The 18,166-nt window shown below is 43.2% G+C and overlaps 1 protein-coding gene across 3 annotated transcripts in view; it reads right to left on the reverse strand.

Annotated features, from left to right (window-relative positions):
* Positions 1–18,166, reverse strand: part of LOC115134357 (NEDD4-like E3 ubiquitin-protein ligase WWP2) — a 49,365-nt gene that overhangs the window by 20,464 nt on the left and 10,735 nt on the right. For 2 of the 3 annotated variants that reach the window (XM_029668222.2, XM_029668220.2), the window contains exons 6-10: positions 16,194–16,284; positions 14,870–15,015; positions 14,459–14,681; positions 14,249–14,338; positions 12,640–12,814 (exon numbers count right to left, since the gene is read on the reverse strand). In XM_029668222.2, the coding sequence (XP_029524082.1) occupies positions 12,640–12,814; positions 14,249–14,338; positions 14,459–14,681; positions 14,870–15,015; positions 16,194–16,284 (725 nt within the window). The remainder of the gene's footprint in view (positions 1–12,639; positions 12,815–14,248; positions 14,339–14,458; positions 14,682–14,869; positions 15,016–16,193; positions 16,285–18,166) is intronic. The other variant, XM_029668221.2, reaches the window with a different exon arrangement.

An 18,166-nucleotide genomic window follows, 5' to 3' on the forward strand; every position in this document is an offset into this window, starting at 1 on the left:
CTCTCGGGAGTTCCTAATCAGCTGCAATTACTGGCCAAATGCGTACAGGCACACTCACACAAAACCCCAGTGTGTGTGTGTTACTTAATCTACAGTGCCTTCAGAAAGTATTCATACCCCTTTTCCACATTTTGTTGTGTTACAGCCTGAATTGAAAATGGATTAAATAGATTATTTCCCTCACCCATACAATACCAATACCCCATAATGACAAAGTGAAAACATGTTTTTAGAAAATATAGCTAATTTATTGAAAATTAAATACAAAAATATCTTATATAAATAAGTATTCACACTCCTGAGTCAATACATGTTAGATTCACCTTTGGCAGGGATTTCAGCTGTCTTTCTGTGTCTCTAAGAGCTTTACACACCAGGATTGTACAATATTTGTACATTATTCCATTTAAAATTCTTCAAGCTCTGTCAAGTTGGTTGTTGATCATTGCTAGATAGCCATTTTAAAGTCTTGCCATAGATTATTTTCATGTCGATTGAAGTCAAAACTGTAATTAAGCCACTCAGGAACCTTCAATGTTGTCTTGGTAAGCAACTCCAGTGTACTTGGCCTTGTGTGTTTAGGTTGGACAATAAAGGTGAATGTATCTCCTAGTGTATGTTTATAAAGCAGACCGAACCAGTGTTTTTCCATCTAGGATTTTGCCAGTGCTTAATTAACTCTATTCAGTTTCTTTTTTATCCCCAAAAAATCTACCTAGTCCTTGCCGATGACAAGCATACCCATAACTTGATGCAGCCACCACCATGCTTGAAAAGTGGTACTCAGTGATGTGTTGTGTAGGACTTGCCCCAAACATAACGCTTTGTATTCAGGGCATAAAGTACATTTCTTTGCCACATTTTTTACAGTTTTACTTTAGTGCCTTACTACAAACAGGATGCATATTTTGGAAAAGTTGTATTCTGTCATTTAGGTTAGTATTGTGGTGTAAATCAAATGTTGTTGATCCATCCTCAGTTTTCTTATCACAGCCATTAAACTCTGTTTTAAAGTCACCATTGGCCTCATGGTGAAGTTTCCTTTCTCTCGAGCAACTGAGTTAGGAAGGACATCTGTATTTTGTAGTGACTGGGTGTATTGATACACCATCCAAAGTCTAAATAATAACTTCACCATGATCAAAGGAATATTCAATGTCATTTTTTTGTTTTTTTACCCATCTACCAATAGGTGCCTTTCTTTGCGAGGCATTAGAAAACCTCCCTGGTCTTTGTGGCGGAATCTGTGCTCAAAATTCACTGCTTGACTGAGGGACCTAATTGTATGTACGGGGTACAGAGACGAGGTAGTCATAAAAAAACATGTTAAACACTGTTATTGAACACAGAGTCCATGCAACTTATGATGTGACTTGTTACGTACATGTATATTGACTAAAGACATTGCAGCTTTTCATTTTTAATTCATTTGAAAACATTTCTAAAAACATTAACTTTGAAATGGGGCATTGTGTGTAGGCCAGTAACACAATATCTATTTAATCCATTTTAAAATTCAGGCTGTGACAGAATATTTTGAAAAAGTCACGGGGTGTGAATACTTTCTATAAGCCCTGAGGTGTATTGTGTGCTGTGTCACAATTGTGTGTGTTTTTGTTTAACAAAACTCTGTGTGTGTGTGTGTGCGCACAACTGTGTGTGCTCACACAGCTGTAAGGTTGGAGTCAACCCCCAGGACGGAGGGGTGGTGTATGTTACCTCCCCAAGTTCCACTCACTTTCACACAGACCGGCCTAAAAATAACCAAACCATCAACAGAGGAGGCATTCCGAAACAGAACACGACTATCAGCACCAGTGTTTTCTCTGGTAATTGTAGTAGGGGGGGGTTTGTAGATAAACTGAAAAGGCTGGCTCTGGTGACTTGCGTCGGTGAAACGTTTACTTAAGGGCCCTTCCCAACAATGCAGAGAAAAATAGAAAGATAATACCAGGAGGAATAAACACACAATGAGTAATAATAACTTGGCTATATACACGGGGTACCAGTACCGAGTTGATGTGCAGGGTTACGAAGTAATTGAGGTAGATACAGTATGTACATATAGGTAGATGGTACAGTGACAGGATAGATAATAAGCAGTAGAAGCAGTGCATGTGATGAGCCAAAGGAGTTGGTGCAAAGGGGCGTCAGTGCTGATAGTCCGGGTAGCTATTTGGCTTGGGGGTACTACTTATGGCTTGGGGGTACAAACTGTTCCGGGTCCTGTTAGTTCCACACTTTCTGCATCGGTACCACTTGCCGTGAGGTAGCAGAGAGAACAGTCTATGACTTCGGTGGCTGGAGTCTTTGAACATTTTTAGGGCCTTCCTCTGACACCACCTGGTATAGAGGTCCAGTACGGCAGGGAGCTACAGGCCCAGTCATGTACTGGGCCGTACGCACTGCCCTCTGTAGCGCCATGCCATACCAAGCGGTGATGCAGCCAGCCAAGATGCTCTCAATGGTGCAGCTGTATTTTTTTGAGTGACCAAATCTTTTCTGCCTCCTGAGGGGGAAGAGTCGTTGTCGTGCCTTCACAACTGCAGTGTTTTTTTCTGCACAGAAAAGTATTGTGAGGGCCGCATATGTCCAAACAGTATGTAAATAAATATAAAATACACACATACGCACACACAAAAGTTTGGGGTCACATAGAAATGTCCTTGTTTTTTAAAGAAAAGCTCAATTTTTTTGTCCATTAAAATAGCATCAAATTGATCAGAAATAGACATTGTTAATGTTGTAAATGACTATTGTAGCTGGAAAGGTTGATTCTTTCTACACTGCATATCTGATCAATTTTATTTTAAAATGGGACAACAACAAAAAATTGCTTTTCTTTCAAAAACAAGGACATTTCTAAGTGACCCCAAACTTTTGAACGGTTGTGCATATATATATACACACACACACACACACATACATACATACATATATACATACATACATACATCACACATATATATATAAACACACACACACGTTCTAAAGTTTTAGAACACCTACTCATTCAAGGGTTTTTCATGACAGTTCATCATTACTTTAAGGTCAGTCAATCCGGAACATTTCAAGAACTTTGTAAGTTCAGTCGCAAAAATCATCAAGCACTATGATGAAACTGGCTCTCACCAGGACCGCCACAGGAAAGGAAGACCCGGAGTTACCTCTGCTGCAGACGCTAAGTTCATTAGAGTTACCAGCCTCAGACATTGCAGCCCAAATAAATGCTTTACAGAGTTCACTTAACAGACAAATCTCAACATCAACTGTTCAGAGGAGACTGTGTGAATCAGGCCTTCATGGTCAAAATGCTACAAAGGAACCACTACTAAAAGGACACCAATAAAAAGAAGACTTGCTTGGGCCAAGAAACACAAGCAATGGACATTAGACCGGTGGAAATTTGTCCTTTAGTCTGGAGTCCAAATTGGACATTTTTGGTTCCAAACGCCGTTTCTTTGTGAGACGCAGTGTAGGTGAACGGATGATGTCCACATGTGTATTTCCCATCGTAAAGCACAGAGGAGGTGTTGTTATGGTGTTTTGCCGGTGACACTGTCAGTGATTTATTTAGAATTCAAGGCACACTTAACCAGCATGGCTACTACAGCATTCTGCAGCGATACGCCATCCCATCTGGTTTGCGCTTAGTGGGACTATCATTTGTTTTTCAACAGGACAATGACCCAACTCACCTCCAGGCTGTGTAAGAGCTATTTTACCAAGAAGGAGAGTGATGGAGTTCTGCATAAGAGGACTCAAATTGAGATGGTTTGGGATGAGTCGGACCGCAGAGTGAAGGAAAAGCAGCCAGCAAGTGCTAGGCATAAGTGGGAACTCCTTCAAGACTGTTGGAAAAGCATTCCAGGTGAAGCTGGTTAAGAGAATGTCAAGAGTGTGCAAAGCAGTCATCAAGGCAAAGGGTGGCTATTTGAAGAATCTGAAATCTAAAATATATTTTTGATTTGTTTAACACTTTTTTGGTTACTAAATGATTCCATGTGTTATTTCATTTCAAAGAAGGATTTTTAGCCTTCGAGACAATTGTGATTTGTGTATGCGTGCCATTCAGAGGGTGAATGGGCAAGACAAAAGATTGAATTGCCTTTGAACGGTTTATTGTAGCAGGTGCCAGGCGCATCAGTTTGTGTGAAGAACTGCAACACTGCTGTGTTTTACATGCTGAACAGTTTCCCGTGTGTATAAATAATGGTCCACCACACATAGGACATCCAGCCAACTTGACAACTGTGGGAAGCATTGGAGTCAGAATCAGCTGGCATCCCTGTGGAACACTTGACACCTTGTAGAGTTCATGTCCCAAAGAAATGAGACTGCTCTGAGGGTAAAAGGTGGTAACGCAACTCGATATTAGGAAGGTTTTCTTAATATTTTGTAGACTGTGTATTTATACTCACAGTTCATTAGGTACACCACCATGTTCACGAAAATGGTTCGCTCCTACATAAAGTGAGTCACGTGGCTGTGGCTTGCTATATAAAAAGGCATCCAGTTTCTGCTCGATTGAACATTAGAATCGGAAAAACAAGCGACCTACGTGACTTTGAGCGTGGTATGTTTGTCAGTGCCAGGCGTGCCGGTTCTAGTATCCCAGAAACGGTTGGCCTCCTGGGCTTTTCACATGCGACAGTGTCTATGGTTTACCAAGAATGATGCGACAAACAAAAAACATCCAGTCAGCGGCAGTCCTGTGGGCGAAAACAGCTCATTGATGAGAGGTCAAAAGACAATTGTGCAAGCTAACAGGCGAGCCACAAACAGGCAAATAACGGCATCTCGGAAGGCACAACTCGTCAGTCCTTGTCACGGATGGGCTATTGTAGCAGAGGACCACACCAGGTCCTCTCTTCCAGCAGCTAAAAACAAGAAGAGGCGGCTCCAGCGGGCATGCGGTCACCAACACTTGACAATTGAGGAATGGAAAAACATTGCCTGGTCCGACGAATCCCAGTTCCTGTTGCGTCATGTTGATGGCAGAGTCCGGATTTGGCATAAGCAGCATGAGTCCATGGCCCCGTCCCTGCCTGGTGTCTATGGTTCAGGCTGCTGGTGGTGTAATGGTGTGGAGAATGTTTTCCTGGCACACGTTAGGTCCCTTGATATCAATTGAGCAAGGTTCCCATGCCCTGAAGAATTCAGGCAGTTCTGAAAGCAAAGCGGGTTCTGACCTGGTACTAGATGGGTGTACCTAATAATACCTCATATTTTTTTTATATTTTAAATTTGGGATGGAAAACCGTTCAGTGTAATCTTAAACGTCTAAAACCAGATTAAGTAAGTAGAAAAGATAACAGACCTATATATTTTTTTGGAAGATCATCTTTGAGAACTAACAATTATCAAAATCAAAAAAGGTAGACAGTCAGGGAGAATCTAACATTCTAAAAAAAATTACAATTTTTTTTTTTTTAATCTTTATTTTACTAGGCAAGTCAGTTAAGAACAAATTCTTATTTTCAATGACAGCCTAGGAACAGTGGGTTAAATGCCTGTTCAGGGGCAGAACGACAGACCTTGTCAGCTCGGGGATTCGAACTTGCAACCTTTCGGTTACTAGTCCAACGCTCTAACCACTAGGCTACCCTGCCGCCCCATTCAGGAGTAATGTTTTGTTTTGTCACTCAGATAGCATAAGCCATGGCAAAATGTGTAGAATTGCAGCATATTAGCTTTAAAACATTTTGTCACTGCGGCCAACAGGAGGGCCTCTAAATTGTGGGCTATTGGCCACGCCATACACATGACCTAAGCTCCATTTTTTAAACCTGTGACTGTATTGGTGTGTGTTGGACAATGTTAATTCCTAAGTGATGTTGACGCCAAGGAACTCGAAGCTCTCGACCCACTCCACTACAGCCATGTGGATGTGGATGGGGGCGTGCTTGGCCCTCCTTTTCCTGTAGTCCACGATCAGCTCCTTTGTCTTATTGACGTTGAGGGAAAGGTTGTTGCCAGGTCACTGACCTCCTCCCTATAGGCTGTCTCATTGTCGTCAATGATCAAGCCTACCACCGTCGTGTCATCAGTAAACTTAATGATGGTGTTAGTATCGTGGGTGAACAGGGAGTACAGGGGACTAAGCACACACCCGAGGGGCTCAACCTTGCAGACAAAATGTGTAGAATTGCAAGAAGTATATAATATTTGTGGGAAAATCACCTGATTAACTTTTTAGGTATATCTGAGTTTATCTATTTGCTTATGGCTTTGCATGCACCTAGCAACTTGTTTTTTAAATTATATGAGCAAATCTGATCATGCTGAGGTGATCCTGGACATAAAACTCAACGGGGCATTCAATCGGTCAAGACATTGGAGGTTGAACACAACCATTCTTAAAGACCATACATTCACATCATACTTTATAACAGAGTTTAAAGCATTTTTCTCTATTAACTCTCAATCAACAGATAACCCCTCGCTCCTTTGGGAGACCTGTAAAGCGTATGCCAGGGGTCTGATTATGTCATACACAGCTACTAAGAGACGGAAAAAGCGGGAAAAGCAAAAAATGTTAGAGGGTGAATTAGGAACTAAAGAGAAGGACTACATTAAAACGCCCACTCCTGCCCTATTAAAGGAAATATCAGTCATTAGATCAACGCTAGACTCTCTCCTAACACAGGACGCTGAAAAGAAAATGAGATTTGTCAGGCAAAAGCTATATGAACATGGCGATAAGCCAGGAAAGTACTTGGCATACCTAGCTAAAAAGAGGGCTGACTCTCAGTCAATTGCTACTATTACTGATTCTGATGGTAATCATTTATATGAAAATAAATTGATAAGTGACTCATTTAAGAAATTTTATACAAACCTTTATGCCTCAGAACTGCCAAAGGATGCACCCAAATTAATGGAGAACTTCTTTGGTAAGATTGAGCTCCCTACTATCTCCGAAGAACAGAGGTCCCTCCTTAATGCCCCTATTACCAAGGAAGAGATAATGTTCGCAATTAAGAATCTGCAAAATGGTAAGGCCCCAGGACCAGACGGGTTTTGTAGTGAGTTCTATAAAGAGTTCCATGGCCTGATCCTTGAGCCATTGCGTGATATGTTTAACCACTCATTTTCAAATGACCAACTCCCTCAAACGCTGAGAGAAGCCAACATTTCACTTATTCTCAAAAAGGGAAAATGTCCAGAGTCTTGTTCCTCGTACAGACCAATTTCCTTCTGAATGTGGATAGAAAATTGCTTTCTAAAATTCTAGCCACAAGATTAGAGGACTCATTGCCACTAATTGTGAAAGGAGACCAAACTGGCTTCATTAGGGGCCGTAAGTCATGCAACAACGTCAGGCGGCTTCTTAATGTAATTCAAGCCTACCAACAAAGTGCTGTAGATGGTCTTGTGCTCTCCCTAGATGCTGAGAAAGCATTTGATCGTGTGGAGTGGTCTTACCTATTATTTGCTCTAAATAAATTTGGTCTGGGGGACAACTTTATAAAATGGGTGAAAGTTTTGTATGATGATCCTCAGGCTGCTGTCCTAACTAATGGGCTACGGTCAAATAGCTTCTCTATACACAGAGGTACCAGACAGGGCTGTCCTTTATCCCCCCTCCTCTTTGCACTCGTTATGGAACCACTGGCCGAGGCCATCAGGGTAACGCCTGCTATACAGGGGCTGCTCATTGGTGATGTTCACCATAAAATAAGCTTGTATGCTGATGATGTCCTGATATTCATCTCTAGTCCCGAGACTTCAATTACATCTCTTATTAATATAATTGAATTATTCAGTGAATTCTCAGGCTACAAGATTAACCTAACTAAGTCAGAGGCTATGCCACTTGGTAGCCTACACTCTGTACCTAATACTTCTCCCCCCTTCCCTTTTAAATGGTCTCCCTCAGGTTTCATGTATCTGGGTATATTTGTAACTCCTAAATTCCAGCTAATGTACAAAGCCAATTTTGTTCCCTTGTTTGATACAATAAGACAGGATCTGGAGCGCTGGAACTCTCTCCCCATTTCTTGGTTGGGTAGAATATCCCTCCTGAAAATGAACGTTTTACCTAGACTACTTTACCCAATCCAAATGATCCCAGTATTACTCCCCAATAAGGTAATAAAGGATGTAAATGGATGGCTAAGTTCCTTTATATGGAGTAAACGCAAGCCAAGACTTAAGATGGCAATATTGCAGCTGCCAAGTTCTATGGGCGGCTTGGACCTGCCCAATATCAAGTTCTATCAATGGTGTGCCCACCTTTGTTATATTTCTGACTGGATCACAAATGATGACTCCTCTATTTGGTTAGACATTGAGACTTCTCTTTCAAAATACCCCTTACAGGATCTTTTATTTTTCAGAAGTTTCAAGTCTGTAGAGGAACACTGCAATAAATCCAGTTACACTTAACACACTCAAAGTATGGAGGTCAGTTCAACGCTTCCTGGGAAGGTCCAAACTAACCTCTGCTCTTACCCCAATTCTTAACAACCCAGATTTCAGTCCAGGATTGCTGGATGCTGGCTTTAACTTATGGCTTAATAAGGGCATACGCAGGCTAAACGACTTATTTGCTGACAAGATTTTGTTGTCATTTGAGCAGATGGTCGAGAAATATCGACTCCCAAAGCAGGACTTTTTCCGCTTCCTACAAGTAAGACATTATATTCTGGAGAGCACCACCTTAATTGGTAACCCTGATATGTCTGTCATTGAAAGAATGCTTTTTTTCCCACAAAGGAAAATGTCTGTAAGTCTGTTTTATGATACTTTAAGGTCCTTTTCTGCTGTCAACACACAGAGGGTGAAACAAGTGTGGGAGAAAGAATTGTCTGTTACTATTGACGAAGAGATGTGGGAGGACATTTGGAGATATGCAAAAACAATATCTATATGTAACCGTACTAGAGCAATCCAATTAAGAATAATACACAGATTGCATATATCCCCAAATCGCAGACATGCTTTTAGCCCCACTTCCTCTTCCCTCAGTGTCTTAAATGCAAAACTGATACAGGCACCCTAACACATTGTTTATGGTCATGTACCAAAATACAAAGATACTGGTCTGGTGTCCTGCAAGAAATTGAAAAGATCCTAGGGGTTGATCTAGAATTGGACCCAGTTTCTTTACTGTTAGGTCTCCCTAGTAGGCATGTTACTTCTGTCTGTAAAAGAAGGCTTTACAACATCCTTACCTTCGCAGCGAGGAAAACATCCTTTTACAGTGGATTAGTGATAAGGTTCCTTCTATTAAAGACTGGCATAAGATACTATTTGAATGGGTGCCTCTGGAATATCTGACATGTACATTGCATTCTAAAACAGACCAGTTCTACAAAGTATGGGAACCTTATCTAAATTACCTAGAACCTGAGGTATCAGCTATTATGCTGCAAGGATTCTCTTAGAATGGCGGGGATCTATGTATTTCAGAACTACACTGTACGTTCCATGTGTGGAACCTAACCTCTTGGTTTAAACTGAGCTTTTTTGTTTAATTTCTGTTTGTAAGTTTGTTTAAAATGTATGTATTGAGGGACGCAATGATGGTGATGGGGTGAGAGAAGCACAGAGCGGGGAGAGGAAAATGGTGTACGTATGTATGGGTGTGTATATGTGTGTGCGTGCGTGCGTGTATGTATGCATATGTGTGGGTATATGCATGGGTATATGTATATGTGTGTATGTATGGGTATGTATGTATGTGTATGTATATGCACGTAGATATGGGTAAGTGGGGGCTGTTTTTCTTTTTGTTCTGTGTGCTTTGTCTCTGTTGTTGTATCTCTTAATATGGGTGAAAATTGTGAAATTTCAATAAAAATACTGTTACAAAAATTATATGAGCAAAATACATTCCACTTTATTTGGAACGGCAAGCCAGACAAAATGGAATGGGCCTATTTATATAATGAATATGAATTGGGAGGGCAGAAATCTGAGATTCCCAAAGATTGGGAAGCAGCTGCGGTCATCCCCCTCTTCAAAGGGGGGGACACTCTTGACCCAAACTGCTACAGACCTATATCTATCCTACCATGCCTTTCTAAGGTCTTCGAAAGCCAAGTCAACAAACAGATTACCGACCATTTCGAATCTCACCATACCTTCTCTGCTATGCAATCTGGTTTCAGAGCTGGTCATGGGTGCACCTCAGCCACGCTCAAGGTCCTAAACGATATCTTAACCGCCATCGATAAGAAACATTACTGTGCAGCCGTATTCATTGATCTGGCCAAGGCTTTCGACTCTGTCAACCACCACATCCTCATCGGCAGACTCGACAGCCTTGGTTTCTCAAATGATTGCCTCGCCTGGTTCACCAACTACTTCTCTGATAGAGTTCAGTGTGTCAAATCGGAGGGTCTGCTGTCCGGACCTCTGGCAGTCTCTATGGGGGTGCCACAGGGTTCAATTCTTGGACCGACTCTCTTCTCTGTATACATCAATGAGGTCGCTCTTGCTGCTGGTGAGTCTCTGATCCACCTCTACGCAGACGACACCATTCTGTATACTTCCGGCCCTTCTTTGGACACTGTGTTAACAACCCTCCAGGCAAGCTTCAATGCCATACAACTCTCCTTCCGTGGCCTCCAATTGCTCTTAAATACAAGTAAAACTAAATGCATGCTCTTCAACCGATCGCTACCTGCACCTACCCGCCTGTCCAACATCACTACTCTGGACGGCTCTGACTTAGAATACGTGGACAACTACAAATACTTAGGTGTCTGGTTAGACTGTAAACTCTCCTTCCAGACCCATATCAAACATCTCCAATCCAAAGTTATATCTAGAATTGGCTTCCTATTTCGCAACAAAGCATCCTTCACTCATGCTGCCAAACATACCCTTGTAAAATTGACCATCCTACCAATCCTCGACTTTGGCGATGTCATTTACAAAATAGCCTCCAATACCCTACTCAACAAATTGGATGCAGTCTATCACAGTGCTATCCGTTTTGTCACCAAAGCCCCATATACTACCCACCATTGCGACCTGTACGCTCTCGTTGGCTGGCCCTCGCTTCATACTGTCGCCAAACCCACTGGCTCCATGTCATCTACAAGACCCTGCTAGGTAAAGTCCCCCTTATCTCAGCTCGCTGGTCACCATAGCATCTCCCACCTGTAGCACACGCTCCAGCAGGTATATCTCTAGTCACCCCAAAACCAATTCTTTCTTTGGCCGCCTCTCCTTCCAGTTCTCTGCTGTCAATGACTGGAACGAACTACAAAAATCTCTTAAATTGGAAACACTTATCTCCCTCACTAGCTTTAAGCACCAACTGTCAGAGCATCTTACAGATTACTGCACCTGTACATAGCCCACCTATAATTTAGCCCAAACAACTACCTCTTTCCCAACTGTATTTAATTTATTTATTTATTTTGCTCCTTTGCACCCCATTATTTTTATTTCTACTTTGCACATTCTTCCATTGCAATACTACCATTCCAGTGTTTTACTTGCTATATTGTATTTACTTTGCCACCATGGCCTTTTTTGCCCTTTACCTCCCTTCCTCCTCATTTGCTCACATTGTATATAGACTTGTTTTTTTTTTTTTTTTTTTTTTACTGTATTATTGACTGTATGTTTGTTTTACTCCATGTGTAACTCTGTGTCGTTGTATGTGTCGAACTGCTTTGCTTTATCTTGGCCAGGTTAGGCGAATATAATAAAGGAACATTATAAACATTTAAAAAATGTATATACTGTATATATTTACCAAACAAATGGGGGGTTGGAAATTATGCTGACAATTACATTGAAACCACAATCAATCTGCAATGTTAAAGCTGATCTACCCACTAAATATTTTTTAAGTATATTATACTTTGCTCGGAACCTTGAGAGGAGCCTCGTGAAACTGCTCTAAGCCACTGGTTGATACTTGACTAGTGGAGGAGTGAGGGCTGAGGAGGAAGGGTGAGACTTGACTAGGGGAGGAGTGAGGGCTGAGGAGGAAGGGTGAGACTTGACTAGGTGAGGGGTGAGGTCTGAGGAACAGGAATGATGAAGTTCCTAATATTTATTCTGAACCAGTGAGTGTCATGCTGGCTCTCTGGGTCTCTCTCTCGAGGGTGCACTGTGTTTCGCACGCAGGCAGGTTTGGCTGTCACAGTGGCACAAAGAGATAAATCATCTTTAGATGGTCTATTTACTGAGTAAAAGTGAATGTGCATTGTCTGGTAGAAGAACTATGATGTAAAAAAAAAAATAACTTTACTGAGAAACTATTAAAACAAATAATAAATACAATTTTTTTTTGGGGGTCATTGTGCAGCGGAAACACTGATCAGAAGCAGACATGCTATCCAGTTCTCAGAGACCCATTGTTACTCAGAATACACGAGGAGGTGGATGTTATTTTGAAAGAGACTCAGAACTGTGCTTGTCAGGCAGCCTGGGTGGGAGCAGGCAGGTTTTAATAGAACCCAATGACAGTGAGGCTCATTTCAGTAATTGTTTGTACCATGGAACGCCCATTTCAGATTCATTATTTTTATCTCAACGAACGCCCTTTTGTACCCTTGCGTTTTACCAAGAACGCTCTGCTGAGGGGAAGCTTTCAGAGGGCCACACCTAAATAAAGGGACTAAAGAGGAAGTTCAGACAGTACAGTATTTCATGTTGAGTTTGAGTTACCTGGTAGAGGAACCTCTGGCTGAACTGGTGCATGGCCCCCTGGAGCTGGCTGCGTTGGGACTGCCACTGCTCATAGTTCCGGACTGATTCTTCCGTGGGCCGCTGCCACGTGGTGGTTCTGGTGTTGTGGTCCACATAGTAGAACCTGCCTCGCTGGTCCACACGCTTCTCCCAACTGGAGAGGGACAGACACGGAGAGAGAGGAGTGAGACTCATACGAATGTGCAGACAGGACAGACAGGACAGACAGACAAGGCTGGATATACAAACACAAGATTAAGATATGCATTATCCCACAGACACAAACATAAAAACAACACATGAGCGCATTTCCAGCAAAGTGCAGCAGTGTTTTTTCAAGTGTGGAGGCTGCTGTTGCTATTCTCATATCTCTGACTCAACCAGAACAGAATTTGGAAGAGAAAACAGCAAAGAGTTCCATTTGCTAACACACACACCACTCAGAACTCAAAAAGGAGAAATTCCTAAAAAAATAGCTTTGAGAGCTACAACATAAAATCCCTCCCTGTTCTCTGTGCTGATGTTCCCTGTGCTGCTGTTCCCCTGAGAGAACAGGTCCTCTACAGAGCAGTACTATGGCTCCCCTATCCTTTTTACGGTTATGACCGTCATTTTATTTTCATAACCATCGGTTACCGGGTTAAATGATAATTGTGCCAGCCTCTATCCTACAGAGGAGTACTATGGCTCGTACTATATCAAACAGAGCAGTACTACAGCTCCCATACAGTCTGTCCTTAGAGGGGGAACCTGAGAGCAGTTAAACCCAACACTGCTAGAGAAGAGCTCAGCCCAAGGCCCATTAATGCAGCCCCGCACCACACGCCTTTCATCTGAGCTGCACTACGATGGGCTGCAGCGCCATGCTAACTCAGACTAGATACGCAGCCAAAGAACTAAGCACCAAACCCTGCAGCTGTAAACAGAGCCAGCCCTGCCTCCAAGAGGCAAGACGCTAATGGAGCCTCAGGATGGGCTCAGCGTAGCGCTGCATACATCTGCTCTTTCTAAGAAAGGACTTTTGTTTTCCGGCCCGTTCCCTCCAGTGGAAAAAGTGAGATGGGGCGAGAGTGACCTTTCCCTCAAACACAGTGGAAGCGAAAATCAATAAATAATCACAGAAATAAAAAGGCAATAAAAGGCTTGGCTCTGGTAACCCCAAAAGAGAGAGCTGGGTTTCCGCAGCACACAGTGAGAAACACCACTGGACTCAAATAATCAGTGCCGGTGATTCAAAGCCTGTTAAAGAGATGAGAGATCACTAATGTATGGATGCCCAAACACATAAAACACACACTTAAAGACCTGACACGCATATACTGTAAGTAAAGGACTCCTCTACTTGGATAGTATAGTCTAAGTTGGGGATTCTGCCACTCCCTGCTGGGCCCACTTCACAGGGAATGTTCACAAGTCGGCAACATCTCCCCTCCACAGAGAGACATTCCCATCATGCACTGGGCTGGCTAACTGTGGTCACTCTTCTCTGATGGTAGCAGGAGGAGAGGTCAATGTGTGTAGGCCAAGGGTGGGCAGTAATCTTGACTCAAGGGCCACACTGGGATTTCAACATTTTCCACCGACTGACCCAGGTGGAAGAGGTCTCTCCCAGGTGGTGGTCTTTGTGTTGTGGTCCACGTAGTACACCCTGCCATGAGGCAGGATTCGCTGCTCCCAGCTGACAGAGAGAGACAGAGAGACAGAAGGCATAATAGGTCATGTCTAGTTAGAGGTGAGGAAAGAGAGATTGAACGTAACCCCAATCATCTGTCACACAAACACACACGCAAAATCTTACCCATTCGGTAGTGATTCTGGAACAGGCTCTGTAGCAGTGGATGGGTTGCTGCCGGCAGGGGGTGCCTCTGTAGGAGGGGGGAGGACTGTGCTGTCTGGCCCAGGAGAGGGGCTGCTGCTGCTGGGGGCTGGGGACCGGACCGACGGGGAGGAGGGTGGGGGTGTATGAGGAGCCAGACCACTCCGGCCATTCTCCAGCCCGTTGGCAGTCAGCTCAACTTTACCTGTGGGGTTGGTTGTTAAAGGAGTTGATTGATCCACACAGGAACAAAAAGCTACATGTCATAATGATTAAAACACTTTGTATTTAGTATGGAAGTTCACAGCTGATTTATGAAACTATTCCAATTCTAGTGTCAAGTGAATGGAGAGTGACAGAAAAATTGTTTTATTGTCTCCAAGGTTATCGTACCTGCACTCCCAGGGCTGCTGTGGGAGTTCTTGGCCGAGCGGAGGTGACCAGAAGCCCCAGGACACTGGTCCTCACTCAGCTCTCCGTTAGTCAGAGAGCCCCCCGGGGAACACCCTCGCGAACCCCCTGCAGAGTGTCTGTGAGTCCTGACCAGAACGCAGACAGAAACAGGGGAGGGGTCAGGATCACTCACAACACACAAAATGACCCTTGAACTCTCAACTCACACTGTGTGACAATGAACAGAATATGAACGTGATGTAAACCAAAGCTACTTATGTAAATGTGCATTTTTACTGTAAAAGATATAGAATTGGTTTGCAGTTGATTCTTTGGAGTGCTGCTTAGGAATGACCCAAACGACCAAGAAAATGTTAAAAAGCAGCCCAGCACAGCTCACACACAACAAGGCGCCGGGACACACATGCACAAACAGGAGTCAGTGTGAGCTCCTTTTTCTCTCAAAATATACTAATCTTCCTGAAGCTAAATACAGCTTTTCTTTCATACAATGAAAACATGTCGGTTTTTACCCCCCAGACATTGGAATTCTGAGTACAAAATTTGATTACAAAAAAAATGATCAATGGAAACTTTATTAGAAAGCTTCTGAAACTGTCTTTGCAGCAAAAAAATTAAAATCACCAACTACCTATACTAAAAGAGGGACAGAGGAACAGCCGTTTGGAAAAGGACAGGAGAAAATATTAACTTTGAGCACCCGACACTGGGGCATGGTTCTCGTCATGGGAGAATGCAGAAGCAACAAAAGAACACGACATAGAAAACTCTGCACTCCTGTCTCTTCCTTCCTCCATCTACACCACCCTTTCTACTGCTCCCCTCTTTAGGGAGCAGATGGATGGAGCCATTGAATGCGGGTTCGAGAAAAAAAGAAAGAAAAAAAAAAGGTCCAGAGCAGTGCCCTCTAATGTTTTCAGGGAAATACCATAAAATACAATCTGTGCTTTGTAGTAGAGCAGACTATTGTCTAACACGTGGGCACGCTCCCTATCTGAACCTTATCATTGACTTGATTAGGGCATCTCTGTGTTGGATCACTACACTGACCATTACCCTCAAAGAAGTATATTTGTGTTTTAAGTTAGACTTCTGAGAGTTTGTGTGTGTGAGTGAGTGCATGTGTGTATGTGTGAGAGGGTAGAGAAACAGTGAGTCTCTGTACATCTAAGTTGTGAAATGAATCTATATGACCATGTGTGTGAAAGTGTTTGTTCATACAGTATGTACTCTGTAGGGGTATGAATACAACAAAGTATAAATAGTATACAGGTCAATTAAAATGTGTATGTTTGCTGCTCACCTGCCGTGGGGGCCGCTGGCTGTACTGGGGGTTTCCTCACTCTGGGTCCTGCGTAGGTTTTGTCTGTCCGACTGCAGCATCTCTGTACAAACAGGACAGACAAAGGACACACCAGCGATATATCAAACTTCATAATATACCATCCAATATCTAAAGAGGAAATCACACCAGATCAAAATTCCAGAACCCCCCGGGTCATGAAACGACTGTTACTGTTTCACAGAGACACATTTCCACTGCTATAGAATGTGGTCATGAAACGACTGTTACTGTTTCACAGAGACACATTTCCACTGCTATAGAATGTGGTCATGAAACGACTGTTACTGTTTCACAGAGACACATTTCCACTGCTATAGAATGTGGTCATGAAACGACTGTTACTGTTTCACAGAGACACATTTCCACTGCTATCGAATGTGGTCTGTGACTGTATGAGTCTATATGTCCATTCCTCCCCTGACTGAAACCCCAGCCATATAACATGCTTTTCATTATAAAAACAGGGACACTCATAAGGAGTGGGGCACGGGCGGCAGTAACTAATCGGCAAGAAAAAAAATACAGTCTAACACCGGCTCCTGAAGCTCGACAGCTTCAATACTTTGTTTTTACAGATAACTCAGATCCTACCTTAACATGTAATCATTGAGAAAAACAAGCCTGTGTGTCTGTCCAGGGATTGCTACTGTTTCACCCATCTGAAAAGGCCTTGTGAGAGGCCATATCGGTCTAGTTGGGGAGAAACCATTGTGTCATATTGCTCTGAATGAATCATCCAATAATAACAGAGCTCGTCTAGTCTAGCTGTTGTCCGCATATACCGCCTGAGAGACATGAGACATACTTTTGTCCATGTAGTGTATGTGGACACCTGCTGGCCGAACATCTCATTCCAAAATCATGGGCATGAGTTGGACCCCCCTTTTGCTGCTATAATAGCCTCCACCCTTCTGGGAAGACTTTCCACTAGATGTTGGAACATTGCTGCAGGGACTTGCTTCCATTCAGCCACAACAGCATTAGTGAGGTAGGACACTAATGTTTGGCGATTAGGCCTGGCTCGCAGTCAGCATTCCAATTCATCCCAAAGGTCTTTCGATCGGGTTGAGGTCAGGGCGCTGTGAAGGCCAGTCAAGTTCTTCCACACTGAAATCGACAAACCATTTCTGTATGGACCTCTCTTTATGCATGGGGGCATTGTCATGCTGAAACAGGAAAGGGCCTTATCCAAACTGTGGAAACAAAGTTGGAAGCACAGAATAGTCTAGAATGGCATGTATGCTGTAGCATTAAGATTTCCCATCACTGGAACTAAGGGCCCTAGCCTGAACCATGAAAAACAGCCCCAGACCATTATACCGCCTCCACCAAACTTCACAGTTGGCACTACGCATTCGGGCAGGTAGCGTTCTCCTGGCATCCACCAAACCCAGATTCGTCCGTCTGACTGCCAGATGGTGAAGCTTGATTCATCACTCCAGAGAACTTGTTTCCACTGCTCCAGATTCCAATGGCGGCGAGCTTTACACCACTCCAGCCGACACTTGGCATTGCGCATGGTGATCTTAGGCTTGTGTGCGGCTGCTCGTCCAAGGAAACCCATTTCATGAAGCTCCCGATGAACAATGATTGTGCTGACGTTGCTTCCAGAGGCAGTTTGGAACTTGGTAGTGAGGGTTGCAACGGAGGACAGATGATTTTTATGCGCTTCAGCAGGCGTCGGTCCCATTCTGTGAGCTTGTGTGGCCTATCACGTCACGGCTGAACCATTGAAGCTCCTAGACGTTTCCACTTCACAATAACAGCACTTATAGTTGACCGGGGCAGCTCTAGCAGGGCATACATTTGGCAAATCGACTTGTTGGTAAGGTGGCATCCTATGACAGTGCCACATTGAAAGTCACTGAGCTATTCAGTAAGGCCATTCTACTGCCAATGTTTGTCTATGGAGATTGCATGGCTGTATGCGC

This window comes from Oncorhynchus nerka, linkage group LG9a (genome assembly GCF_034236695.1).
Source record: "Oncorhynchus nerka isolate Pitt River linkage group LG9a, Oner_Uvic_2.0, whole genome shotgun sequence".
NCBI lineage: Eukaryota > Metazoa > Chordata > Actinopteri > Salmoniformes > Salmonidae > Oncorhynchus > Oncorhynchus nerka.